This window comes from Choloepus didactylus, chromosome 7, assembly GCF_015220235.1.
Source record: "Choloepus didactylus isolate mChoDid1 chromosome 7, mChoDid1.pri, whole genome shotgun sequence".
NCBI lineage: Eukaryota > Metazoa > Chordata > Mammalia > Pilosa > Megalonychidae > Choloepus > Choloepus didactylus.
Genome location: NC_051313.1, coordinates 83,946,960 through 83,970,800, shown reverse-complemented (window position 1 = coordinate 83,970,800; position 23,841 = coordinate 83,946,960). Strand labels below are relative to the sequence as shown.

General features: G+C 37.3%; 1 protein-coding gene across 1 annotated transcript in view; it reads left to right on the top strand.

Annotated features, from left to right (window-relative positions):
• COL19A1 (collagen type XIX alpha 1 chain) overlaps positions 1-23,841 on the top strand; it is a 341,781-nt gene that overhangs the window by 287,474 nt on the left and 30,466 nt on the right. The window contains exons 33-43 of the mRNA XM_037844663.1: positions 870-911; positions 4,782-4,886; positions 4,970-5,023; positions 5,241-5,294; positions 10,079-10,132; positions 11,540-11,593; positions 13,907-13,951; positions 15,876-15,926; positions 16,010-16,054; positions 16,483-16,509; positions 19,537-19,590. Coding sequence (XP_037700591.1) covers positions 870-911; positions 4,782-4,886; positions 4,970-5,023; positions 5,241-5,294; positions 10,079-10,132; positions 11,540-11,593; positions 13,907-13,951; positions 15,876-15,926; positions 16,010-16,054; positions 16,483-16,509; positions 19,537-19,590 — 585 coding nt within the window. The remainder of the gene's footprint in view (positions 1-869; positions 912-4,781; positions 4,887-4,969; positions 5,024-5,240; positions 5,295-10,078; positions 10,133-11,539; positions 11,594-13,906; positions 13,952-15,875; positions 15,927-16,009; positions 16,055-16,482; positions 16,510-19,536; positions 19,591-23,841) is intronic.

Here is a 23,841-nt window from a genome sequence, read left to right as displayed (position 1 = left end):
CTAGCTTTGAGCGACAGTGAAATCTGTTTAAATAGCTTCAGAATCAGCAGTTGTAATTTGAGAGGCCATATGGTACATGACATTGTATTAAGAGTTTTGTATAATAAAATCCAAATCTGTCCTCTCGGTTCTAAGCCTTGTGAATCCTTCTGCCTCCTACACTGTTCGGGCCTTATGTGCCTTTATAAGCTATGTGCAGAAACATATTTTGGCCTTACTTTAACTCCACTACTAGTGAAACATGTGTACCTCATCAGGACTCTTGTAAAGTATTACTTGGGCTTACACTTACACAGTGTCTCTCTGCAAGGGCATTTTAAGGCGTGAGCCTAAAACCCTGCCTGACTTTCCTCAGTGTCTGTCTTGCCCATCACTTAAGTCGACTCCAGATTTTTTAATTTCAGTGAGAAATAACTAAACCAAACTCATCCAGTACTCTTTATATTTCTCAACAGCCTTATAATTTGCTTGGCAGAGGAGTGATTTTTAGTTCATAAATGATTTATCTTTACTTATTATTTAAAACCAATAATAGTAGGCACAGCATAAAGGTTGCAGTATCATAAAAATATAAAATAGGGATGCAGAACCAAAACAATTGTATGTGAGTATTTGCATATTCTAGGTAGAGGAATAGTGAATGTTTCCCAAAAAGAGTTATGAATTCCATCTGTGACAATGGTATCCATTTCTTGATATGAAACATAAAGCCAACCATTCTGACAGCGGGGCTCTAGAAGCCCTATGACAAATCTCCACCTGCGTTCTTTTTAAGGAAAAATTTCTATATTGTATTGTATGTTTGTATTGTAGCATACACATGTGTATGTAAAAATACACGTATTTGGGTTTTTTCTCCTTGACCACAGATTGCACTTCCTCTCTTGGGAGACATCGGTGTCTTGCTCAAGGTAACTTTGTTGCTATGTAAGAAATCATGTGTTGGTTTCCAGGAGAAATCAGAATGAAAATCTTTACCAGAAATTGAGTTAATTGCTTAGCCTGAATTACCAATCCATTTTTAAATGACAGAACATCCTTAGGATAGAAAAGGTTCATATATCTTTAGACATCTTGTGTCATTTATATTAATCCTTCCTCAGTATTTCACTAAGCTCTCATGGGGGGGAGGGTGCAGGGTTGGTGGGGAAGAGTAGTTTGTTCTGTGATGAGCTAGGCAGAAGAAATAGTGTCATCAATACCCTCGAGTGGATCATTCTCTCGCCTGGAAAAACAACTTTCTCTTAATGGATGTTTACCCACCCCAGCTCACCACTGTGAAACTTAATCCTTCTCACCGTGTCTACCCTGGCCAGTCCCAGAAAGAACACTAGTGCTTCAATAAACAGCTAGCTTGCAAGGCTGAGTTTTGATGCTGTGGGATTTTATAAAGTGAGCTACAAAATTCCAAAGCCAATTTCCTTAACACCTGTTACTCTTTAAATAAAAATTATTTCTACCTATTATCTGACTTACAGGAAATTAGTCTTACTCCAATATTAATTTTTTCTCTAATGTTTCCCTATATTTTATTTGTGAAACAGATTGGGGTAGGGATTGATAATTGGACATCTGTAAGGTTATGTATTTGCATGTTTCTGTGTGATATGCAAAGGTCAACATGAGTGAACCCAGATGAAAATTTGTCCCTTTTCTTTAAACTCACATGTAATGTGTCTCTCTATGGGTATCATATATGAATGGACAATGTACATACACATACATATATACACTTAGGCCATATATGCGTATATGTGATTTATCTTATATTCCTAGCAGTTAATGATGTCAGTTTCAAATGACTTAAAAAATTGTATTGACTCATGATTACCATTTTTTCCTGATCTCCTAAAAAAAATCAATTCAATAATTCATTCTAAAATGTTGCTACATATTGCCATGCCAAATTTATGTTTACAGGATGCAATAATTCATCTTTTTCATATTTGTTTAAATATGGATACCTTTTTCATTCTCTTTAGTCCCCAAGGATTTGCACAATGGTAGATACTCAGGAATATTTGTAGAATGGTATTTGAAAGACTGAGGAGTTCTAATACATGCATTTGTTAAGTGATTAGAGTTTTGAGGATAGGTATACAAATATAAATGGAAGTAGAATGAAAATATAAAAATATATTGGAGGGATTTTTGTACTTCCAAAAGCCTACATTTTCTTGTAAGCCAGGAATGAATATTTGTGGGGTTCAGGAAGGAGTTATATATTTACTGAGTTACAATTGCATGCCAGACAATAAGTGCTGTTTTACCTATCTTATTTAATGTCCACAATAACTCTATGAGTTTAGGCTGTAGTAGTATTCCCCCTCTATAGATGAGAGAGCTGAAATTCAGAGCCAACATTTAAGTACTGTCTCAGAGTCACATAGCTAGTAAGTGTAGCATTAATCCTGCAACGCAGGTCCTCAGGCACTAAGTCCTAGGTTCTTTACAAATGTAGCAGTGTTACAAATGTCAAGATTACAGGAGTTACATCATTCCAGTATCATTAGCGTTCTTTACTGTAAGGATCAGAAACTTGTACACTTAAGCAAAAATGAATTTCCTGAAAGAAAATGGGGTGGCATACAGAACAGATGAAAAGATTATGAATAGCCTCTGACAGAGACCGAGCCCTGGCTCCAGGGGTCTCAGGAGTGAAAATAATTGAAAATTTCACCAAGGCAGCATTTCTCTAATGAATACACTTTGTTTCAATCTCACCATCATCTCACTAAGATTGTGTCCCAGGAGAGCCAATTGACTTAAGGCAATCAGGACACCTTGGTTGCTAGTCCCAACAAACTGTAGTCAATAGAGGAGAGGAGAAGAGTATAGTTCTCTAAAGCAATATCTAAATACTGGAATTTAGGTTGGGATTGGACCTGTAAGATCAACCTAATAATGATGGAATTTTACATCTTGATCTTGTTACCCAACATATTAATTCTCCCTCTCACTCTTTCAAGTTTTGCAAAACTTGATTATCCTCCTTTCTCTTTTCCAGAATATCTTTGATTAAAGCATTAAACAGAACTGACCCAATTACCAGCCCAATAGTATTGCTTTAAAGACCTTCCTCTAGGTTGATACGTATATCAATCTGTCTTTGAATGAGTACATGCAACAGCTAATAATCAATGAATTTTTATTCTGTCCATAAGAATATTTTAAGACAGTTTTTCAAAAACCTTAATGAAATCAGTTTGCCTTGGTCTGCCATTCCGGTAGACTAACATAAAGGAAATGTCAGTTTGAAATGACTCAAAAAATTGTATTGACTCATGATTACCATTTTTTCCTGCTCTCCTGAAAAATCAATTGAATAATCCATTCGAAAATATTGCTGCATATTGCCATGCCACATTTATGTCTACAGATGCAATAATTCATCTTCCTCATACTTTTTGAAATATGGATACATTTTTTGTTCTGTTTAGTCCTCAGGCATCTCTCCATCTTCATAATTTTTCAGATAGTATCAGTAGTGGTTCTACAATTATAAGTATATAATACATACATATATTTACTCCCCTACCCAACACATTGGCCCTGTAAATTGATTCAGAAAAATTAGTTTGGAGATCATTGAACACTCTAGCTCCCTTTTCTATATTCAGGCTCTGAGACCACCATGAAAAGAACTGTTTAACCCAGCATTTTTTTAAACTATTTTCCTCAGATCCCATTAAATGTCATGCAAAATTAGTATGCCAATGAGAACATTTTTAGAAATCAAACCTATACTAATATTCTTTGAATCAAAAGTATTGAACTTGAATAGCCATGGGCTTTTTTGCCAAATTCTTATCAATGGCAAGCTTCAGTTCCCTTTTGAAGATACTTATTTTGCATTTCATGTTTGAAGATTCTTCTCTTTGGTGAAAAAGATGGAAGAAATAAAGGCTATAGTGTCCTACCTTCTGTCAGCTGTTAAAATTAAACTACCACCCCCCCCCCCATACACACACACACTTACACACACTCAATGGTCCCTATTTCATTCTTTTTCTGGTTAGATTCTTATTCCAACAATTTGTTTTAAAATATAAGCCATTACAAAGCCTTTCAGACACTTTCTCTTTAGCTTTGTGATAAGACTTATGTTTATCTTGTGAGTTCTGACATTTAAATTCAGGCCTTCCCAGATCAGCTAAAGGTTACAGAGAAGACAAAGGAAAGGTAATTCCACTTAGATTTCCTATCAGCACTTGGATTTGACACTCAAGTAATTATTTCTCACATGAATGCCTCCACTGACATTGGCAAACTGTGTATAGGGTTCTCCACTGGCAAACAGTGTAGAGTTCTCCAGCTAATTTTCCTTTTAAAAGGAAAACTTTCTTTCCAGCTTTTTCTCTTTCTCTTTTGTTAACGACTTATGTTATTGGTTGTATGAGCTCTGTAATCTTGCTGGTTATTCCAAACTTTATTACACCTCCCGTTTTAAACATGCTGCTAAGCAACTAAGTCTGTGTCCTTGGCTTATACATATATTCCTTCTTCATTTGGAATTTCTAATTTAAATAACAATATGGACAATTTTTAAAATAGAAATCCACCAATGTCAATAAACAAGTGTTATTTGCCTAACCTCATAAACAGTTTTTACCTCATAAAAGATGTAGCCTTTCCGAATTGTATAAATTTTCTGGAAGGTAGAATGACCTAACAATTGCCACATCATGCATCTCTGAATAAAACCTCAAATCTGATCAAGTCTTACTTTTACAGATTGATTTTTATGAATCTCTCAGCAAACATTTCTTCATGTTCCCTAGAACTTCTGTGGCAACTGTCAAGCCAATGTCCCTGGACTAAAAAGGAGCAAAGGAGAGGAAGAAGGTGTGGGTGAGCCTGGGAAGTATGACTCTATAGCCCAGAAGGTGAGAAGACTGGCTAACATTTATGGAACTGCTAAGTTACACATACTGCAGTCTCTCACTTCTGCTACTGCTCTGTCTTCTAGGGTGATACAGGGCCACGGGGTCCCCCAGGAATCCCAGGCAGAGAGGGACCAAAGGTAAGGAAGTTGCCACTCCACTCCCTTCCATGGGACCCTCAATTCGGTGTGAAAAGAGGAAACCCATTTTACTACACTAATTCTTAAACAAACAAACATTTTGACAAAGTGGTGTAAAAACCATTTGCAAATGTCATGATTTTTCTGTTCCTGCCCCTATCCAAATTATATGTCCCTAGAAGATTGCATGAACTAGCTGAACTTATTGTCTTTTTAGGGAAGCAAAGGAGAACGGGGCTACCCTGGGATACCTGGGGAGAAAGGCAATGAGGTAAGAGATTCTTCTCTGATAATATAGTCCTCCTATTAATTCTCCTTATGTGACTCAACAGAAGAAGGACATCAGTTTTTCTATAGTTCATGTTTAATGCTAAAACAAATAAAAATAAAGACTTGGGTTGGTCTGCTCAGATGTTAATGCATTCTAAATTACAATGATTTGTTGATGTTTATTACCAGCCAGTGGTCCAGTTTTTGTGATAAAGAAATTAAGACACAAAATTAACATACCAGTTAAGGATTTTGGGTTTTCATGTAGCATATAATAACTCCAGGGCTCTCTCAAGATAAAGGTAAGAGGGAGGAGAAAGGTAGAAGTTACTGAAAAGAATCCCAAGATAGCTAATAGAATTCAAGGAATGAGAGAACAATCAGCCAAGAAATAAGGTTAGCTACAAATTCAGCAGAACTTCTTTGGGACACTGCTATAACTTGACTTGACTCTAATGACCTTGGTTTGCCTGTGTTTCTGCTCAACTTTCCAACTCCTGGGAAGGGGGAAAAAAAACTACCAAGAGGATGTTATTGAGCTACTTTCAATCAGTCGCCATCCCCTGGACCAAGGCTCAAAGTCAAATACGTTTTTGAGATAATGGCATAATTTTCTGACACTAAGCCATGGTGATGTTCGGAATATAATTCTTTTCCTGCATAATTCACATTGACTCTTAGAAAAACCAGTTAGGATGATGAATTGTTGTTAGTTTAAACAGTTTTGATACTAATAATTCTTGATGAAAGTAAGTAAGCCATCTGGCAAATATTAACCTTGATGTTAGTGCAGAAAATCATAACGGTATAAAATAGATCTATTTTTCTAGTTGGAGTTACATTTCACATTACAAATTATCATTGTGTTATTGTATCTAATACTGATCCTATTCTAGAAAACTTTAAGGTTTGTTTTGGGGTTTTTTCCAAGTTAAAAACTGAATAACAAGGAAACATTTATTTTCATCCATAAATAAAACGTTAAAGGCATTTTATTTTAAAAATATGTTCTTGAGCTTTTTGCTTCCTCACACTCCAGAGAATGTTTCGTTTAAGTACAAGTACAGTAACTGATTTTAATAGTCCACCTTTTAACCTGCCTAGATTCAAGAGTAGGTTTTAGAGGCAATTGAGAAGGTAATAACAAAAGGCCAGAAAGTAATTGGAATTCAGGTTTTTTATAAGTAACTCAAAGTTAAATTCATTAGAAGTTAATTTTTATTGATTCTACAGGTTACTTTGCTCTCTTGATGAACTGAAAATCCATTGTTAATATTCCCCCACTATTTTAGTGTGCTCGTTCTTAAAGTACTAAGATTTTGCACAGGACTCTTATTCATAGGGAATTCCAACAAGTTCAGAAGGAGATTCTTTTCAGTTATTTCTTCACATCATATGAATAATACAAAAAAACTGAGGTAACATATTGACTCCCTTTTGGGGAAACGGGGTGTGCAGCTTTTTCTTTCTATTTGACATATGGGCAATAGTGAATTATAATCTTGTCTTATACTTGGACTCAGGTACTATCTGAAATCATAATTTGTTGATTGTTCAATTGAATAAAACATTGACCAAGAATATATGCATCTCCAACTGATCAGATAAACTATACTGTTTTGACATATGTATCTAATATCTAATCTTGATAAATTCCAAATGTATATTCTACTCTTTGTGGGAAAGAAACAGAGACCCTTCTCTTTGAGTACTTCTAATTATTATGTCTTCAATTAATCTATTTGAGAATTTTTCTTGGAGAAGTTGCCTATTTATTTTTTGTGGAAAAGTAACAGTATCCTCAGTGTGCATGGTCTACATTTTTTGCAAATGTTGTGGCAAAACTCAAGGTAGCAACTTGTAGGACCCTAATAGGACACACACTCACATCTCATAGAATGTTCTCACTTAGGATGCAGATTTTCCTTATAGTCTTTCATAATACTGCTTAATATGTTATCAACCATAAATTATAGCAGTGAAAAAATAAATATAATTGGTAGTAACTGAGTTAAGACTTGCAAAGTCACAATAGCAAAAGCTGGGAAAGAACTTGACCCTAATGATCCCTGGATATCTAAGCTATAAATTTTAATTTGTATTTTACTTTCATACTATATGCTTAATTGGCTATCCGACCCTTTTATATTTGTCTTCTTCAATGGCCATTTGTCTCCTAAAATTATCTTATTGCCCTTTATGTATCCATAGTAACTTTAACTTTACTACAAAATTTCAGCTCGTTCAGAGAAAGACTGCTGAGAATGATTTTTTTGAATTTATGGACTGAGGTTTATTTTAAAGTTTAATGTGGTCATCAAAGGTTAATGAGTCCCAAGCTTATGAATTAGATGACCTAAAGCACTCAGCATCCCTACACTGATTCAGTGTTGAGATTAAAAGTAGGAAAAAGGAAATATATACAGGCACGCATATCTTATACATGTACATAGAGAGAGAATTTTATGGAAATGCAGGTATTTTGAGGTAAAGCAATTTGTGATACAGCATTTATAATTTCCATTCATGTAGAAGAACGACTCCCAAAGGAAATTTGTTTCCTTTATATTTATAAACTCATAAACAAATTGATGGTGGGGGAATAAAAAGACACCAGTCCAACATACTGATATGTACAGTCTCTTTGCTACACACACAGAGCCTTGCCTGTGAGGATGATAAGATATTGAAGAAATAACATGCCCACATTCTTTAACACAGCATACATAGGATTTTGTACAAGACTCTTATTACGTGGGGAACTCCAGAAAGTTCAGAAAGAGATTCTTTTCAGCATTTCTTCACATCATGTCACATGAATAAACCTGAAGCAACTTATGGTCCCATTTGACATTGGATAGACAGGCCTGGCCGAGTTTGGTTCTTGATCCCATTAGTGCAGAGAGTTTTGATCTAGCCCAGAGTCCTATGGAACTCTCATAATTAAGTATGCAGTAATTTTACCATCACCACTTAAATCTAGGATTTGTAATGTGTACAAAAGTGCATATTTCATAACAGTACAAAGTAAACAAATTTCATCATAACAAAGAATGATTTGGCAATAGAAAAAAATGGCTTTATTCAGTAGAGAAAATTAAATCTTCAAAGGGTGAAGTCATTTAGTCTAAAACTTGGATTATCTCAAATTATCAAAGGGCATTTTAAAATGTTTTTCTGATTATAGGAGTGACCTGAGTTCATTTTAGGAAATTTGATAAATAGACAAAAGTGCTAAAAATATAAAAATTATCCATATTCCTATTGCCAAGAAAAGACTGCTGCTTTTCTACTAGGGTCCATGATCCCTCATCCACAATTCCAAAACTCCAAAACCTCTCCAAGCCCCGGAATTTTTTCCCAAATCTGTAGCAAATTAATTTGGCAGCAAAATCTGACCTGAACTCACATGGAGCCAGTCTATTTATCCTACTCTGTGAGACTGTCGTAAGTTTTGTTTCAGAAATATTTCTCTGTTCATTAGAGGGTGCTGTCTCAGACATCACTGGGAGTGTTACATAATATTCAGTGTGCACACTGTATCACCATTACAAAATACAAAATATCTTTTAAAATCCAGATTTTTTTTTTTTTTTTTTTTGCTTTCCCAAACCAAATGATCATCAGAATCCAGGGCTTAAAATGCAGATTTCTCAGACCCACAGACACTCTGGCTCAGATGGTCCAGGTTAGGGCCTACAGTTGCCTTGTATTTTTAAAAGGCTCCCTACGTGAATCCCAGTGATGGCCAGGCCCCGTGCCCTCTATCTGTAGGGCTAGGACGGGCAGACTGTTGTTCTGTGATTTCTCTTATGGCGGGAGTTTAGTGAGGCACAGGGTGCAATTACCCTCCTGCTCCCTGTGGACCTTCCCTTAACCACTGCTTTGCATTCCTTTGTTAGATCCTTCTCAGGTGTGAGTGGGAGGGTGGGAATTTTTAAACACATCTAGCACTAAAGTTTCCAATAAGGCTTATGAGCCTCTATTTATCATTCCCATCTTATAAATCACACATAATTTTTAAAGTTTGGACCCTACTCTATGTAATGTCTGTAACTTTAATTTTTCCGTGTTTTCCAATAATGCTCTAAGAAATGTTTCTAATAGTAAAATATTTCATATTATGGATTTTCTGTAACTTGTTAATTTTTTTTGTTGACAAGCTTGGTTAAAAAAACAAAATAAATTATATGTGTTACCAGGTAATTCTTCCAATTCTTCCTTGATATATAAATGTATCAGCATCTTAAACCATTTCAAGTATAATAAATATTATTTTACAAATCCAAGGAGGAGAGAAGGGAGAATCCATTCATTTTTATGCTTAAAGTTTCCAAGTTTAAATTTACCAGTTAGTCAAATTTCTTCTTATAAAGAACTGGCTAGGAAACTAAATATTATATTAAAATATATTCCATTTTTCCACTAGCTGAATGAAACCCATAACTTTAGTGTAATCATATATTTCTTTGATGGCATTCTGCCATTTAGACATTTGTATTTCCATGATTGATAATATGGGTAATATAGAATGGCTTTATAAGATCAGAAATACTCTATGAATTACCAAAAACATTAAATTATGTTTGTTACAGATTTCATGTCCTGGCATTTCAGCTCACCATTCTTACTCTTTGAAAATGGGTGTTTTTAAATGACACATATCATGTTTTTTAGTTAGTCAAAATAGATGTTTAATTTTCAATAGTCAAATATTTGATTTAAATACCTTGTTCTCAGCCATGACTATAATGGATTTTATGTTAGGGACTATCTTTTTTCTAGGGTCTTCAAGGAATTCCAGGCCTTTCAGGCGCTCCAGGCCCCGCTGGCCCCCCTGTAAGTATTTGCCAAAACTGTTCCACTAAGGCTTATATCTGCAGGGATGCTTCATGGTGAATTCACATTCTTCATTGCCTTTTGTTGTCCCTGACTCTACATAGATCACGCAGCCATGGCCTAGAAAGGTGGCCTCATTCAGCATCTCAGATTTTCATTTAGTATTAGTGAAAGCTGCTCAGTGTCCCATAGACTCATCATCAGAATTCTACAGACCAGGAAACGGTCTGCGATTAAGCTAATCTATTTGAAATAGAATTTGGATGTAAAAGAGCATTCTAGCTTTTAGTTGTAATACTTTGGCATTAACCTTTGGAGGAGTTATTCAGATGGTTATACCCTTACATTCTTAAGCAACTTAAGCTGAGAATTCATTTTCTGGGAGGAAAAAATGTGCAAGAATTATGAGGCTCAATTTATTTTTATTTCTATTTATGAATAAAAACACCCTGTACTTTAACAGGACTTTTTTTGTTACCACCCCTCAAACATGCCCTTATGGCCTGTGTCGTTTTTAATCCTATAGTCCTGTATCAGATCTCCTTTCCTTTCCCACCTGACAAATCCAACTTCTCATTCCTGACAACTAAAGTCTAGAGTTGCCAAAGAAAATACGTGTCACCCAGTTAAATTTGAATTTTAGATAAACAATGAATAATTTTTTTAGTATGTTAGTCCCAACTATTGCTTTTTTATTTGCTAAATCTAGCAACTGTACTCAAGTCTCAACTTCTCAGCTCCTCCCTGCTTAGAGTTCCTAGGCAGTCTTTACCACACAAGTAGGGATGTATTCATGCTCTACCTTAATGTTTGTCTCATGGATTTTTCATAATTAATGTAATCATTTATGCTTTCACCACAGTTACATAGAACAAACCTGGTTTAAAATTGTACTCTAAAATTAAAAGTTGAGAGAGAGTTGTGAGAGAAACCATGAAAAATATAGCTAACTCTACTTCCAAAGAAGAATTAAGCTAAATTTTATTCTCTATTGGTAAAATGCAGATCACGTAACTCAATATGCAGATTGTTAATTCTGCCATGTCTTGAAGTATTTAAAATGTTGATCGTTACCAAAATTATAGCTCACTTAGGAAGGCATAATGTTATGTAAATTGCCATTTAAACAGCAAGGCTAAATTCTTAAATGTATCAAAAGGGTCCAATTAAGGTCATTACACATTGTTGGCCAAGGTGAAAAAGCAACCACAAATACAAATTTTACCCTTCCAAGGGCTTATCAGCAGGATACAGCTGCTATATCAGCCTGAAGTAATACAAGCTTTCAGGGCTGATTTAATTAGAATCAAATGACCTTCAAAACGTATAAGTTTTAGCAACTGACTTCCAACACCTTTTTCCCATTTAGTTGTTGTTTCTGTAAAAACTTAGTTTTGTATTTTACAGGGCTTATTGGGAAGAACTGGACATCCTGGGCCTGCAGGAGCAAAGGGTGACCAGGTACAGAGGAGACTCCTCACTTGCTATCCAAAGTGGGGCTTGAGTTTGGGGAGCATGAGAACATTTACAGAGAAATCCATAAAATCAAGCAAAATCTGAAAATAGGAATGATATCAGGGAATGGCTATGCCTCAAGTGGGCTTGGAAGGACACAGGTCAAAAAGTTGTTTGAATACAGGAGATTCATCCTAGGGGAAAGGATGAGTGGAATATTGTTACCATATAGCAAAAGTACAAAAGTAAATAGCAGAAGTACAGAGTCCTGGGCAATCTACGCTTGTGGAAGGATGGGCTGGAGGAAGCCTCCTGAAGAGGTGCAAGGAAGATTGTTTGTATAAGAGAGTTCCAGCCACTGGAGTCAAGTGCACTGGCTCTCAGGACCAGGTTTCCAATAACTGAAGGGCTTGGCAAAACAATCTGGAAACTCTGCTCCCAGAGAGTCTTAGGTGAAGTTTACTGAAGAACCAGGGCACCTCGTTTCCTGGGGAGTCCAATTATTGGCAAATGGGTTGCTGTAGTCAGAGGCGGAAACCAGTACTAGGAGAATCAGCAGAATCACAGGTGGTTCATGTTCACCCTCTTGAGGGTCTAAATTGACCCAACAGAGTGAGTCTAAGCAGAGTCAGCAAAAGAGTGAAATACGTCTAGCTACTCAAATTATGGAACTAAGCCACTCAAGTGGCTTCCACCCCAGTGCAAGTTCCCTGATCAAGATGGGGGCATAGCAGTGTCAGGATCAAAGGAATCCCAACAAATTTTAAAGGAAACAATGTGCTTATTCTAGATAGTCTTGGTACATGTTTTCTGGTAGTATCCCAAGGAGCTTGCCAACCCCACCAGCCTTTTTTTTCTTTCTCTATGGAAAATATTCCGTCATCGATTTGCCTTTGAAGTTAATGGGAATTCCACACTGAGATGAGCTTTGGGGCACAAACAAGGATGAAAATATGACTTTTAATTGTGTCAGCGGAAAAAAAAAAAAGCCTTTTCAACAGGCACACATTTTTCTTTGTTAGTTAGCTCATGAGAACGATGACATAATTCTCTAAAGGACACTGCTAGCAGTCACCAGAATACGACTTTGTCTTGGAGAGCTGGAGAGACAGCTACCATCAAAGTGGTTTGGGAGAAAATATAATATACTTGTTTTTCATTTTACATTCTGAGGCAGATACATTGAAATAAAAACTTTACGCTTTATTTTTATTGATAAACATGCAAACAGAAGATTTTTTTTATGTTTTCTTTTGTTACTAAAAGGGGGTGTGGTTGGAATGAAATCCTTCACTAACGTTATGAAATGGTCTGAAATCCCTCAAAATTCTTGAGTGTTCTGAGTTGGAATTTCATTCAATCTGGATTCTTTTTAAATTAACCTTTACTTGCTGTTTTCCATCCCTGCTGTTGAGGGACTTAAAGATTTTATAAGGCCATTATCTACAAGAAAAACACAGTTACAGGAATAACTGGTTAAAGGCACCAAAGGGACTACAATAACTGCTTCTTATGGAGGAAATTAGCATTCTATTTTTTGTAAAAATAAAAGTGAAATCCATTTTTTTTAAGTTTCAACTTGAATTCATTTTTCACAAACTTCATTTTCAGTATGCTTCGTATGTAAGCAAAATTTCTAAGGCTGTTAAGAATTTCCCTTAAGCAGTGTTATGCCATAATCACTTCTGTTCAGCAGCATATGTCTGACTTGGTTATAAAGTCCAATATTAACTTTGGAAAAGGAAAAAGTTTCTCCTCCTGAAGACACAACACAGGTCATGATTTTGGCTTGATTCAAATTATGTGGATCGTGCCTCTGGTTCCCAAAAGGTGAAGGTGGTGGAAATGAGATTAAAGGAAAGACTGACCCAGAGAGCCACAGCCTCAGAGCTCATGGCCTGCATGCAGGAATTCTGCTCTGCACGCCTGCACATGCTCTCTCTCTCTCTCTTTCTTTCTCTCTCTTTCTCTCTCTCTCTCTTTCTCGGGTGGGGAGAGTTTCCCCTAACTGCCGCCTGAAGCCCAGGAGGCCATCAAATGTGTTGTCTGGCAGCATCTAAGAATAAGCTTCACCCCTAGAACACACACAACAAGATTCTGGATAGGTGTAGAAAGAGGCATTTCGTTTTTCTGTGGTCTAGAAATGTCATATTTGCCTATGTGAAGGAACAAACTAAGCTGAATAAGACTTTGCAAGACCACAATGGAATTATAGGTCATATTGATTTCAAAGGCTGGCTCTCTGAGCAAGCACAGTCTGGTTCGGAAGCCTGGAGCAGAGATGTCTAAGCTGTCTATTTTGATGTGTATTCCTTACAGGGCAGTGAGGGACCCCCTGGGAAGCCTGGACCACCTGGACCACCTGTGAGTTGTTTCAGGTTTAAAACTTAAAATTTATGTGTTGACTTAAGATATTTATAACTCAGAGGTTAAACTACATTTAGATGTTCCCAAAGTTAAAAGAATTCTGAGGTTTTTGTATACGCATAAATGATAGACAGTTGTAGCTTGGGAGAGACCTGACTTTTCCCCCTTTGGCTCAATCCCAAAGAGGGTGTGGGCTTCCCTACCCATGGAGTCAGGAAACCCAGGTGTGTGCCCCGACTTTCTGCTGTCTCCCTAGGGGACCCTGGAAAATCTATTTAACCTCAGTGAGACTCATTTATCAGAAAAGAGAAGGCCCATAAAAAGAGATCCCTTCGGCAATGCAAATTGGCAGAAAATTTGGTATTATGCTATGTTTTCATTCCCATCAGTGACTTCAGAGACGCAAGGAAATTCTGTTTATATAGCACCTAGTGAACAAAGTATACAAGAGCCGTCATGTTTTGATGCTCAGGATTGAGACAGATGCATACTTGATCTGGGAGGCTGCGGAGAGCAGAGGTGCCTCTCTCCATAGCAAGTCTGCCCTCATGTGGAGCCACGCTCAAATCACAGCAGAACTTAGGTCCAGGCCAAATGTTTTCCAGCCTTACCTCGTAGGAAAAGTTTAAGGAGCCAAACTTACCAAGAAGGGGCCGAATTTGACTGAGACTATCTGTGAAGACAGAAAGGATGTGTTATTAGTCTGAGGGCAAGTGCACATCCTATACAGATAAACAAAGTCTCCCCCATTGACAACGAAGGCAGAAAGCATTTGATGCTTGAATCCTAAAATGCACCAACTGCTCAATGGACACAACATGGGCTCATGACAGGGACCTATGATTTTATGTTCAGCTTCAGAAATCTCCCTTTTACCCCATTCTCCAAAACTATTTATTCTTGAAGACTCAGATTAAATGTCTTCTCTGGGAAACCTATCCTGGAAGTCTCAGACAAAAGTATCAACTTACCTCTCCTGGACTTAACCCACTGAAGTGCAGTAGACATTCAGTAATTGTCAAACAAATTAGTGAAATAATAGAGGAATAAATGAATGAGGCACTTTTTATTTCATTGCTGGTATTTTAAATATGCTTGCAAATCACGTTCACTGAGCACCACTGGCCACCATTATCCCAAATTAATGAAATGATGGCTTCATCAATCTTGTGACTAAAATGCAGAAATCACAAAAAGGAAAAGGCAGATTTGATTATTGATTCTATGGTAACATTTAAAAAGGATAAAAGTTCCCGACTAAGATTTTACATGCATATTTTTCCTGAATGCTAAAATGTTTTATTTTTAAAGATTCTAGAATTAGTTCACTTAAAGTGTTGGTGACTCCAAGATTTACATTTGACTGTCAATTTAATTAGGAAGTTCTTGTCCCCCACTTTTCTAAAGAATATATTTTTGTAGAAATATCATGTAGGGATCTGAGTAACATGATTTCCCCCATTTACTTTAATTGTCTAATGATGTGAAAAGACTGGAAAAAAATTACTTTTCAGTATCCAGATTATTCCCTATTCACATCTTCTTCAGTACTACCCATGTTACAGCCTGCAGGTCAGCAGACTATAAACAGCATAAATTGGCAATTCAGAAACTGAATTTTAATGAGCAAATAATATTTTCCTCTGAATGCATTAGTGTCTCATCTGTCAAACCTGAACATTAATCAACACTGCACTATAAAGTGTCTGTGTGCTCCAGGTGTAGCTCATACTCCTTTTCATTTTTCTCTCTACATTTGCTTTTGAAATACTAAAAGTGGAAACATTGTATTATTTTATTTGTAGTGTTAAACTCACTGTATAAAGTAGAATAGAAATAATATCATTTGATTAAAAAATAAAAAGTAGAGATGCTAACTATTAACTGAAAGAATAATTCTATATCTTATTTCTTTTGGAAGGGTATACCATTCAATGAAGGAAATGGGATGAGCAGTTTATATAAAATCCAGGTATTTACTTTTGTAATTATTTCAAATTCCTTTCCAGTTGTAGGTTACTATAAATTCTTTTCCTTGTTTGCTTTTTCTTGAAGGGAGGTGTGAATGTTCCCAGTTACCCAGGGCCACCTGGGCCTCCTGTGAGTACAGTTGCTTGTCACCACACACACGTTAGCTCAACAGTCACAATGGAAGAAACCTAAGTTCACTGAAAAATAAATGTTACAAATATAACTGGAAAGTTTACAGTGGAAGGAAATAAATGAAACCAATTACAATAAAATTGAGAAGATGTACACAGGCAAAATAATGATAAATAGCGTTTTGCATAGTGATGCCACTTTTTCATCGTAAACCTAAGTAAATCAATGTCCAAACAATCGTTTTCACTGGGGTCCCATCAAGTTATGCTTCTTCATCTTATTCTTCAAATCCAAAACTATAGCAAAAGCAAAAGTTTTAAATATTTTTACACGTTTTAAAGCAAATTGGACAAAAGTTCTTGGTATTCTGTAATTTTGCTTCAGTCATTTTTTTTTTAAATTGACTTTCCATGTTTTTCTTATAGGGCCCCAAAGGTGATCCTGGCCCAGCGGTATGTATGTTCCCATGTCTTGTATCATTTAGAAAATAGGTCTTTGATAAAGTTTGAAAGAAGGGCATCAGGTGAAGGCAGCCTACCTTCTTAGGTGTTCATCAATTCACAGATCAGAGATGACAGGCTGAGCACCAAAAAAATATCAGGAACATGTTCTTCATTGTTAAGATGCATCAGTCTGCCCTTCCCAAAGCCTGCTGTTGTCACTGCCCTTGAGGTTCACCTCTTTCCATCAGTGTGTTTTGAAAATCATCTTGTGATGAAGGAAAGCACATGTAAAGTTCCTGACAAATGGAATGCTTTCTTCTGATAGCACTCTTTTGATGACAGGTTCAATTTTAAGTTGATGGTGGAAGAGAAATACTTAATGGAAAGAAATTTCTTAATATGTCTGCCTTCTCCCCAGTGAAAAAAATAGAAGAAGAAGAAGAAAAAAGGGACTGTTTACTGGCTTTGGATGTCTTTGGCGATTATTCTGTAGGAGATGTGGTAGGCTGTCATAAACCCACTCATTAGAAGTAATGTATCAGGAAGTTAACAGTCTGCATGTAAGGAGATGGGACAGTGTCCTCCAGCCACCCAAAGGATGATAATTGCTCTCAGCATCCTTCTCAACCATGGAGCTTCACTGTAAAAGTTCTGCCAAATTCAGTTAGATTCTCTTTATTCCTTGGTATTGTTTCCTGTCATGCCTTTTTCAAACATGTGTTCCGTCCTTCATATTTCGTTTGTGTATCCTTTTAACCTTTGTGTATAAGCTTGAAATTCAAGCACACCTGAAACCGACATAAACTGTCAAATCACTTTCCATTGTCATGTGAAAAATTTTAATTTCTTTCATTATAGTACAGTTTGGTAAAACTAAATAAGAAAATGTTAAACCAGTGAAAAGCTAAGGCATAAAAAGAAGTATTTTCACAACCAAATGTATTTGAAAAGGAGATGCATTATAGAACTTACTCTTTTTTCTTGGGCAAGATATATATTATTAAAGCCAATTTGCTTTCCCCTGAAAGCATTCTTTCAACTAGCTAGTACCATAATCCAAACCCCAAATATGTAATTTTCCTTTGTTTTCCTACTCATACTGCCCCTTCTTTGCTTGTGATTTTTTTCATGCTTTCAATGATCATATGCTTCGTTCTAAATTTTAATTTTCTTTAATCTTGTCAACTACAAAAATTTCCTCCTGCTCTTTTCCTCTCATACTTTGGACTCACACACACAAAGCAGCCCTTCTGAATCATTTAGTTGCACCTAGACTTCTCATTGACTTTTCTGGAACATTCTTTCAAATTCTGGCATTAGTAATTGCAGGTTAAGGTGAGAAAGCTAAGAATATTTATTATGATAAAATAATAAATTATAATTTGCTTCAATTGGAAAGTGCATGGCAGCAAATCTGTAGATAGAATGGAGTCGAATTTGAAGCAATTAGGCCTCTAATTTTTTAGCTGTCAATTAGTTTCAGGGTGTTCAGGTTGTTTCCTGCTTTTAGAGATGGTGAGTTAAGTAGATAAGCACAAAAACAGAAATATGGAATCATGAAATTAAATCAAAACTGTGTAAACATTCAGGCTTATCCTAGATAAAACTTTGACATTACTCTTTAGGGCCCTGTGTCAGCACCACTGTGTAACTTTCTTCATCTCCCACTGGTTCCCCAATATGGAGAAATAATACCTCATGCCATAGAAATAAGCCAGGAATGGTAGAATTCTAGGTCCCAGAGTAGAAAATTTAAGTCATTTTGAGATGGATGGTGGGACATGTACTCTAGCATCCTTCAAATCCCATGGCAATGGATCTGCACAGCTGTTTCTAATTTGTTCAGTAAACCTTTGTATAGAAAAACTACTTTCACTGAATTTATTATCTTCTGAGATGCTCCATTTCAGAATATGAATTGCTCCATTTCAGATAAATGAATACCATAGATATTGAATTTATCAGTGACTTTCATTTAAATATTTAATTATTAGCTACTTTTGCACAAATATTGATTGATTGATTCAGCACCTCCTCTGTCCTAGGGACTGTTGAGAATGTAAACAAAGGTAATCAAAGAGCTTATTTCTTTTCTCAATAATCCAGGACCTCTTTGACAGAGCTTTATGCAGAATAGAATCTAAACATCTATTTTTTTCTGGCTGATTGACAGGCTGCATATTAGTGGACATTAATAGAGATACCTGAACTCTTACACATTGCTTGTGGCACTGTAGAACGGTACAACCCACTGTGGAAATTTGTTTGGCAGTTCCTTAGAAAGTTGAAAATAGAATTACCATAAGACCTTGCAATCCTACTTCTAGGTTTATACCCCAACAAATTGAAAGCAGGGACTCGAACAGATATTTGCACATCAATGTTCATTGCAACATTATTCACAATTACCAAAAGATGGAAGCAACCCAGGTGTCTAACAACAGATGAATGGAAGCACTTACCTATATCCGTGTCTTGCAATGACCTATCAATTTGAGCTGTGACTTTTAGAATCACTGAAGGGGTTGTTCCTTGGGACATCCTCTTAAGCAGCCACAATGCATGCACAGGTGCAAAGAATATTCCAGGATGATAAACTTTACCTTGAGAGCTCCATCTTCATCTACTCTCAAAGAGTTTAGTCTTTTCTTTGGTAATCTATCAGCCTCAGGTATTTTAAAAGCTGACACACTTTTTTAGCATCCAATCTTTCATTCTAGTCCTTAGTGAAATTGAAGTTATCACTGACTACAGGGATTCATTCTGATTAGATTCTTGATCAGAATACAAACCGTTATTTGGAAAATAAACTCATAGCTCCCTGGAGAATAACTTTTATTCTCCAACTACTTTCAAATACCAAATGCGAGAATACAGATGCTTGAATATAGAGCATATCATTTACTTACTAAATTACAAATCAATGTTTGAGATTCTTTCTGGGGTTGGGGGGCAAAAAGCATTTTTGCTTTTGAAACCAATGTTTAAAAACCTTTCAGTCACTGCTCTTGCATTTCCTGTGTTCACATTTAACAGGGAGAACCTGGTCCAATGGGGTTGCCAGGACTAGAAGGGTTTCCAGGTATAAAGGTAAGCACATGGGTTAGAAATACTATGGCCATTCATTCAACATTCAGCAAATGTTTATGAGCATCTACTGTGGTGCCAGGAACTGTTTTAGGTTTGGGGATACACGAGTGATCAAAAGAGACAAAGATCTTTGTCCTCGTGGAACTTATATTTTAGCAAGGGGATACAGAAACTAAAAAGAATAAACATCATAAATAACTAATATTTTTGGCAAGCGCTATGGAAAGAAAGAAAAAGTAGAGCAGGGTAAGAGGGAACAGGAGGGCTGGGGGTGGTGATTTCAAATAGAGTGGCCTGAAAAGATGAGCAAAGGCTTAAAGGAAGTGAGGGGAGGTGTGGTTAGCCAAGCTTCCTCAAAAATGTAATCCAAGAAGAGAAGGCAGCAAGTCCAAAGGCCCTGAGACAGAAGCATTCCTGCTGGGTCCACCAAGAGGGTGAGTGAGGGGAGGGTAAAAGATGAGATCAGAGAGGCAGGAGGAGAGGTAAGGAGTGGCGTGGTCATGTAATGCAGTGATACCCAAGGGTTGTCACTGGAGGGCCAGTGCCACTTGGCAAACTCTTTGTCATGGTTCTGTGGCAGTTAAGTGCAGAAATTGAAAATAAGCATTTAAAACTTGTCTAACAATTTGGTTTTTCCATTATTTCCAAACATGTGACTAGTAGACACCCGTAGACTCATATTGATCCAAGATGGTTCGGAAAATAAATAAACCATTCCTTCACCACAGGTGGTTTGAGAAGCATTAATGAGGCTTATTGGCCATTGTAAGGACTTTATCTTTCACTCTGAGTAAAATGGGGAGTCATTGGTGGTTTCTGAGTAGAAGAATGACGGGACCTGGAATCAGAGGGTAAGAGTAGAAGCAGGAAAGCCAGTTAGAAGGCTATTCTAGTAATCCAGGTGGGAGTTGATATTGGCTCAAATGAGTGGAAAAAATGGAGTTAGTAGAAGTGGTTGGATTTTAGATCTATTTTAAGGTAGAGCCAATAGGATTTTCTGATTAATTTGGATGTGGGTATGAGAAAAAAAAGGGAGTCAAGGATGATTCAAAGATTTCTTACCTAGCAACTGGAAAGATGGTATGGTCATCAACTGAAATGAGGAAGGCTTTAGGCATGGCAGATTTGGAGAGGGGTGAGGATGACGAGAAGTCTAAATTTAGATATATGGTGTATGTCTATTAGACACTAAAGTGGAGGTATTGAGTAGACAGTAAGGTATAAAAGTATGGAATTCAGGGAGGAAGTCTAAGTGGAGATATGAATTTGGTTGTCCTAAGCATAAAGATAGCATCTTGTAGCCATGAGACTGGATAAGATCACCAAGGGAATGAGATTCTGAAAAAAGAAAAAAGGAACAAGGAACAAGGACTAAGCCTTCAGGCTCCCCAACATTAAGAGATCAGGAAAAGAGGAGTAGTAAGCAAAGGAGACTGAGAAAAAGGGACCAGGGAGGTAAGAAGGAAAACTTGATGGCCTGGAAACCAAGTGAAGATAATATGTCAAAGAGAAGGAAGTGGTCTCCTGTCTCAAGTGTTGCTAATAGGGCCAAGAGGATTGAGTATAGATCATTTCATTTAGAATATAGAGGTCAGGCATGGTAAAGTTGACGAAAGAAATTGTTACTATTTCCCTATATTGGTAGGGGCAAATGCTGGACTTGAGTGGGTTTATTTCCCAGGCTGCTCAAAGCAATACCATGTAAGTGAAAGAATTTATTCACTTACAGTTAGAGTCTGGGAAAACGTCCAAATCTAGGCACCATCAATGCTATGCTTTCTTTCCAAAGACTGGCTGCCGGTGAGCCTTGGCTCATCTGCACATGGCAAGGCACATGGTGGCGTCTGCTGGTGTCCCCCTTCTCTTCTGGATTTCATTGATCTCAGCTTCTTGGTTCCATGGCTTTCTGTCTCTCTGTATTCATTCCATTTATAAAGGGCTCCAGTAAGAAGATTAAGACCTATCTTGATTGAGGTGGGTCACACCCTAACTGAAGTAACCTCATCAAGAGGCCCTACTTATAATAGGTCCATGCCCATAGGAATGAATTAGATTTAATAACGTGTTTTTCTGGGGTGCATGCAGCTTCAAACAATCACATTCCACCCTCTGGACCCCCAAAAGTCATGTGCTTTCCATATGCAAATACAATCATTCCATCACAATATCCCCAAAGCCTTAAGTCATTTCAGTAACAATACTAAGTACAAAGTCTCATCAGAATTGGTTATGGGTGTGGTCTGTCCTGGGGCACAATTCCCCTATGTCTGTGGACCTATGAAACCAAGAGAACAAGTTATCTGCTTCCAACATACAAGGGAGGGATAAGCTTAGGATAAACATTCCCATTCCTGTAGGGAGAAATTGGAAGGAAAACAGAGGTCACAGGTCCCAAACAATTCTGAAACCCTGCAGGGCAAACACTATTAGATTTCAAGGTCTGAGAATCATCTATAGAATATTTTGTCCTCTGGGCCTGATGAGCAGCAACCCCACCCTTTCCAAGTGCTTGCACAGTGGCCATGCTTTCCCCAAACACTTGGGTGAAGGTGCCACCCTCTGAGAACACTAAGGTGATGGCCAGACTCTCTGCGATCCCTGGGGAATAGGCTCCAACCTCTGAGAACACTGGTGTTGTAGCACTCGTTGTGAAGAATGGGGTGGAAGGCCATTTTCACAGATGAATGGGCCCATTCTCTCAGCCTGAGAAGATGTCTTCATTCCAGACCTCAGTTCCATGGTTCTGCCTTTGTATTGATATGTCCTTCAATCTGTTCCTTCTCTGTCCCTTTTAGTCCAGGCTGGCAGTGTCCAATCATATAAATTTTGCAAAAAAACTTGTTGGTTTTTCATGTAGTACACAGGGGTCCAAACCATCGGACAAAAGAACCTTCTAGGAGTCCCTTCTGGATAGCTGCATTTCCATTCCTGACTTACACTGAGATGGCTGACTGGTTCTATGTTCAGTTAAACCCTCACATGGGGCACTATGGTCTGGAGACTCACTTTTCATAAGCTTGGAATTTCCCAAGCCATCAATTTCTTGTTCTTTGTGCCCTGAATTCAGTTCTCAGCTTATGCCTTTCTTCTCACATTTTACTGTAATTTGCAAGAAGAAAACAGGCTGCACTTTCCACATTTAGCATCCTCTGCTAAATATCCAAGTTCATCACTCTCAAATTCTGCCTTCCATCTGACATCAGAACTCAATTTTGCTAAGTTCTCTGCCACTTTAAAAGAAGAATCATCTTTCTACCAGTTTCCAATGACATATTCATCATTTCTGTCTAAGGCCTCATTGGAAGTACTTTTACCATCCATAATTCTACCAATAATCTCTTCAAAGAAATCTAGGCCTTTTCTATCAAACAGCTCACAGTTCTTCTTTGGAATTCTTACCCAATTCCAAAGCTGTTTCCACATTTTTGGTATCTGCAATAGCAGCACCCCACTCCCAGTACCAAAATCTGTTTTAATTTCCCAGGCTGCTCAAAGCAATACCATGAAATTGTTTGGCTTAAGCAATGGGAATCCATTCACTTACAGTTGGAGTCTGAGAAAATGTCCAAATCCAGGCATCATCAAGGCTATACTTTCTTCCCAGAGACCAGCTGCTGGCAATCCTTGGCTCCTCTGCCACATAGCAAGGCACGTAGTGACGTCTGCTGGTGTCCCCCTTCTCTTCTGGGTTTCATTGATCTCAGCTTCTTGCTTCTGTGGGTTATTTTTTTCTCTGTGTGTATTCATTTTATTTGTAAAAGACTCCAGTAAAGAGGATTAAGACCCATCCTGATTGAGGTCAGTCATGCCCTAACTGAAGTAACCTCACCAAAAGGCCCTACATATAATGGGCCCACACCAATAGGAATGGATTAGATTTAAAAACATGTTTTTCTGGGGGTACATACAGCTTCAAACCACCACAGAGAATGAGAGGAAAATAATAAGAAACAGAAAACAGTGTATAAACAACTCTCTAGGAGTTTTGTTGCAACAGAAAGCAAAGAATGGTCAGTGGCTGGTGGAGAAAGTGAGATCAAGGTTTTATAAGATGTTTATTTTTATAATCATAGAAAACCAGCATGTTTGTATGCTAAAAAATATTCCAGTAGAAGGAGGGGATGACAATTGAGGAAAGAAAGGGAATTCTGGAGCAGCATCCTTACATAAGTAAGAGGGGAGGGGGCCTAGTGCATAAATGGAGGGTTTGGCTTCAGAGAGGAACATGGATATTTTGCCTATGGTAACAAG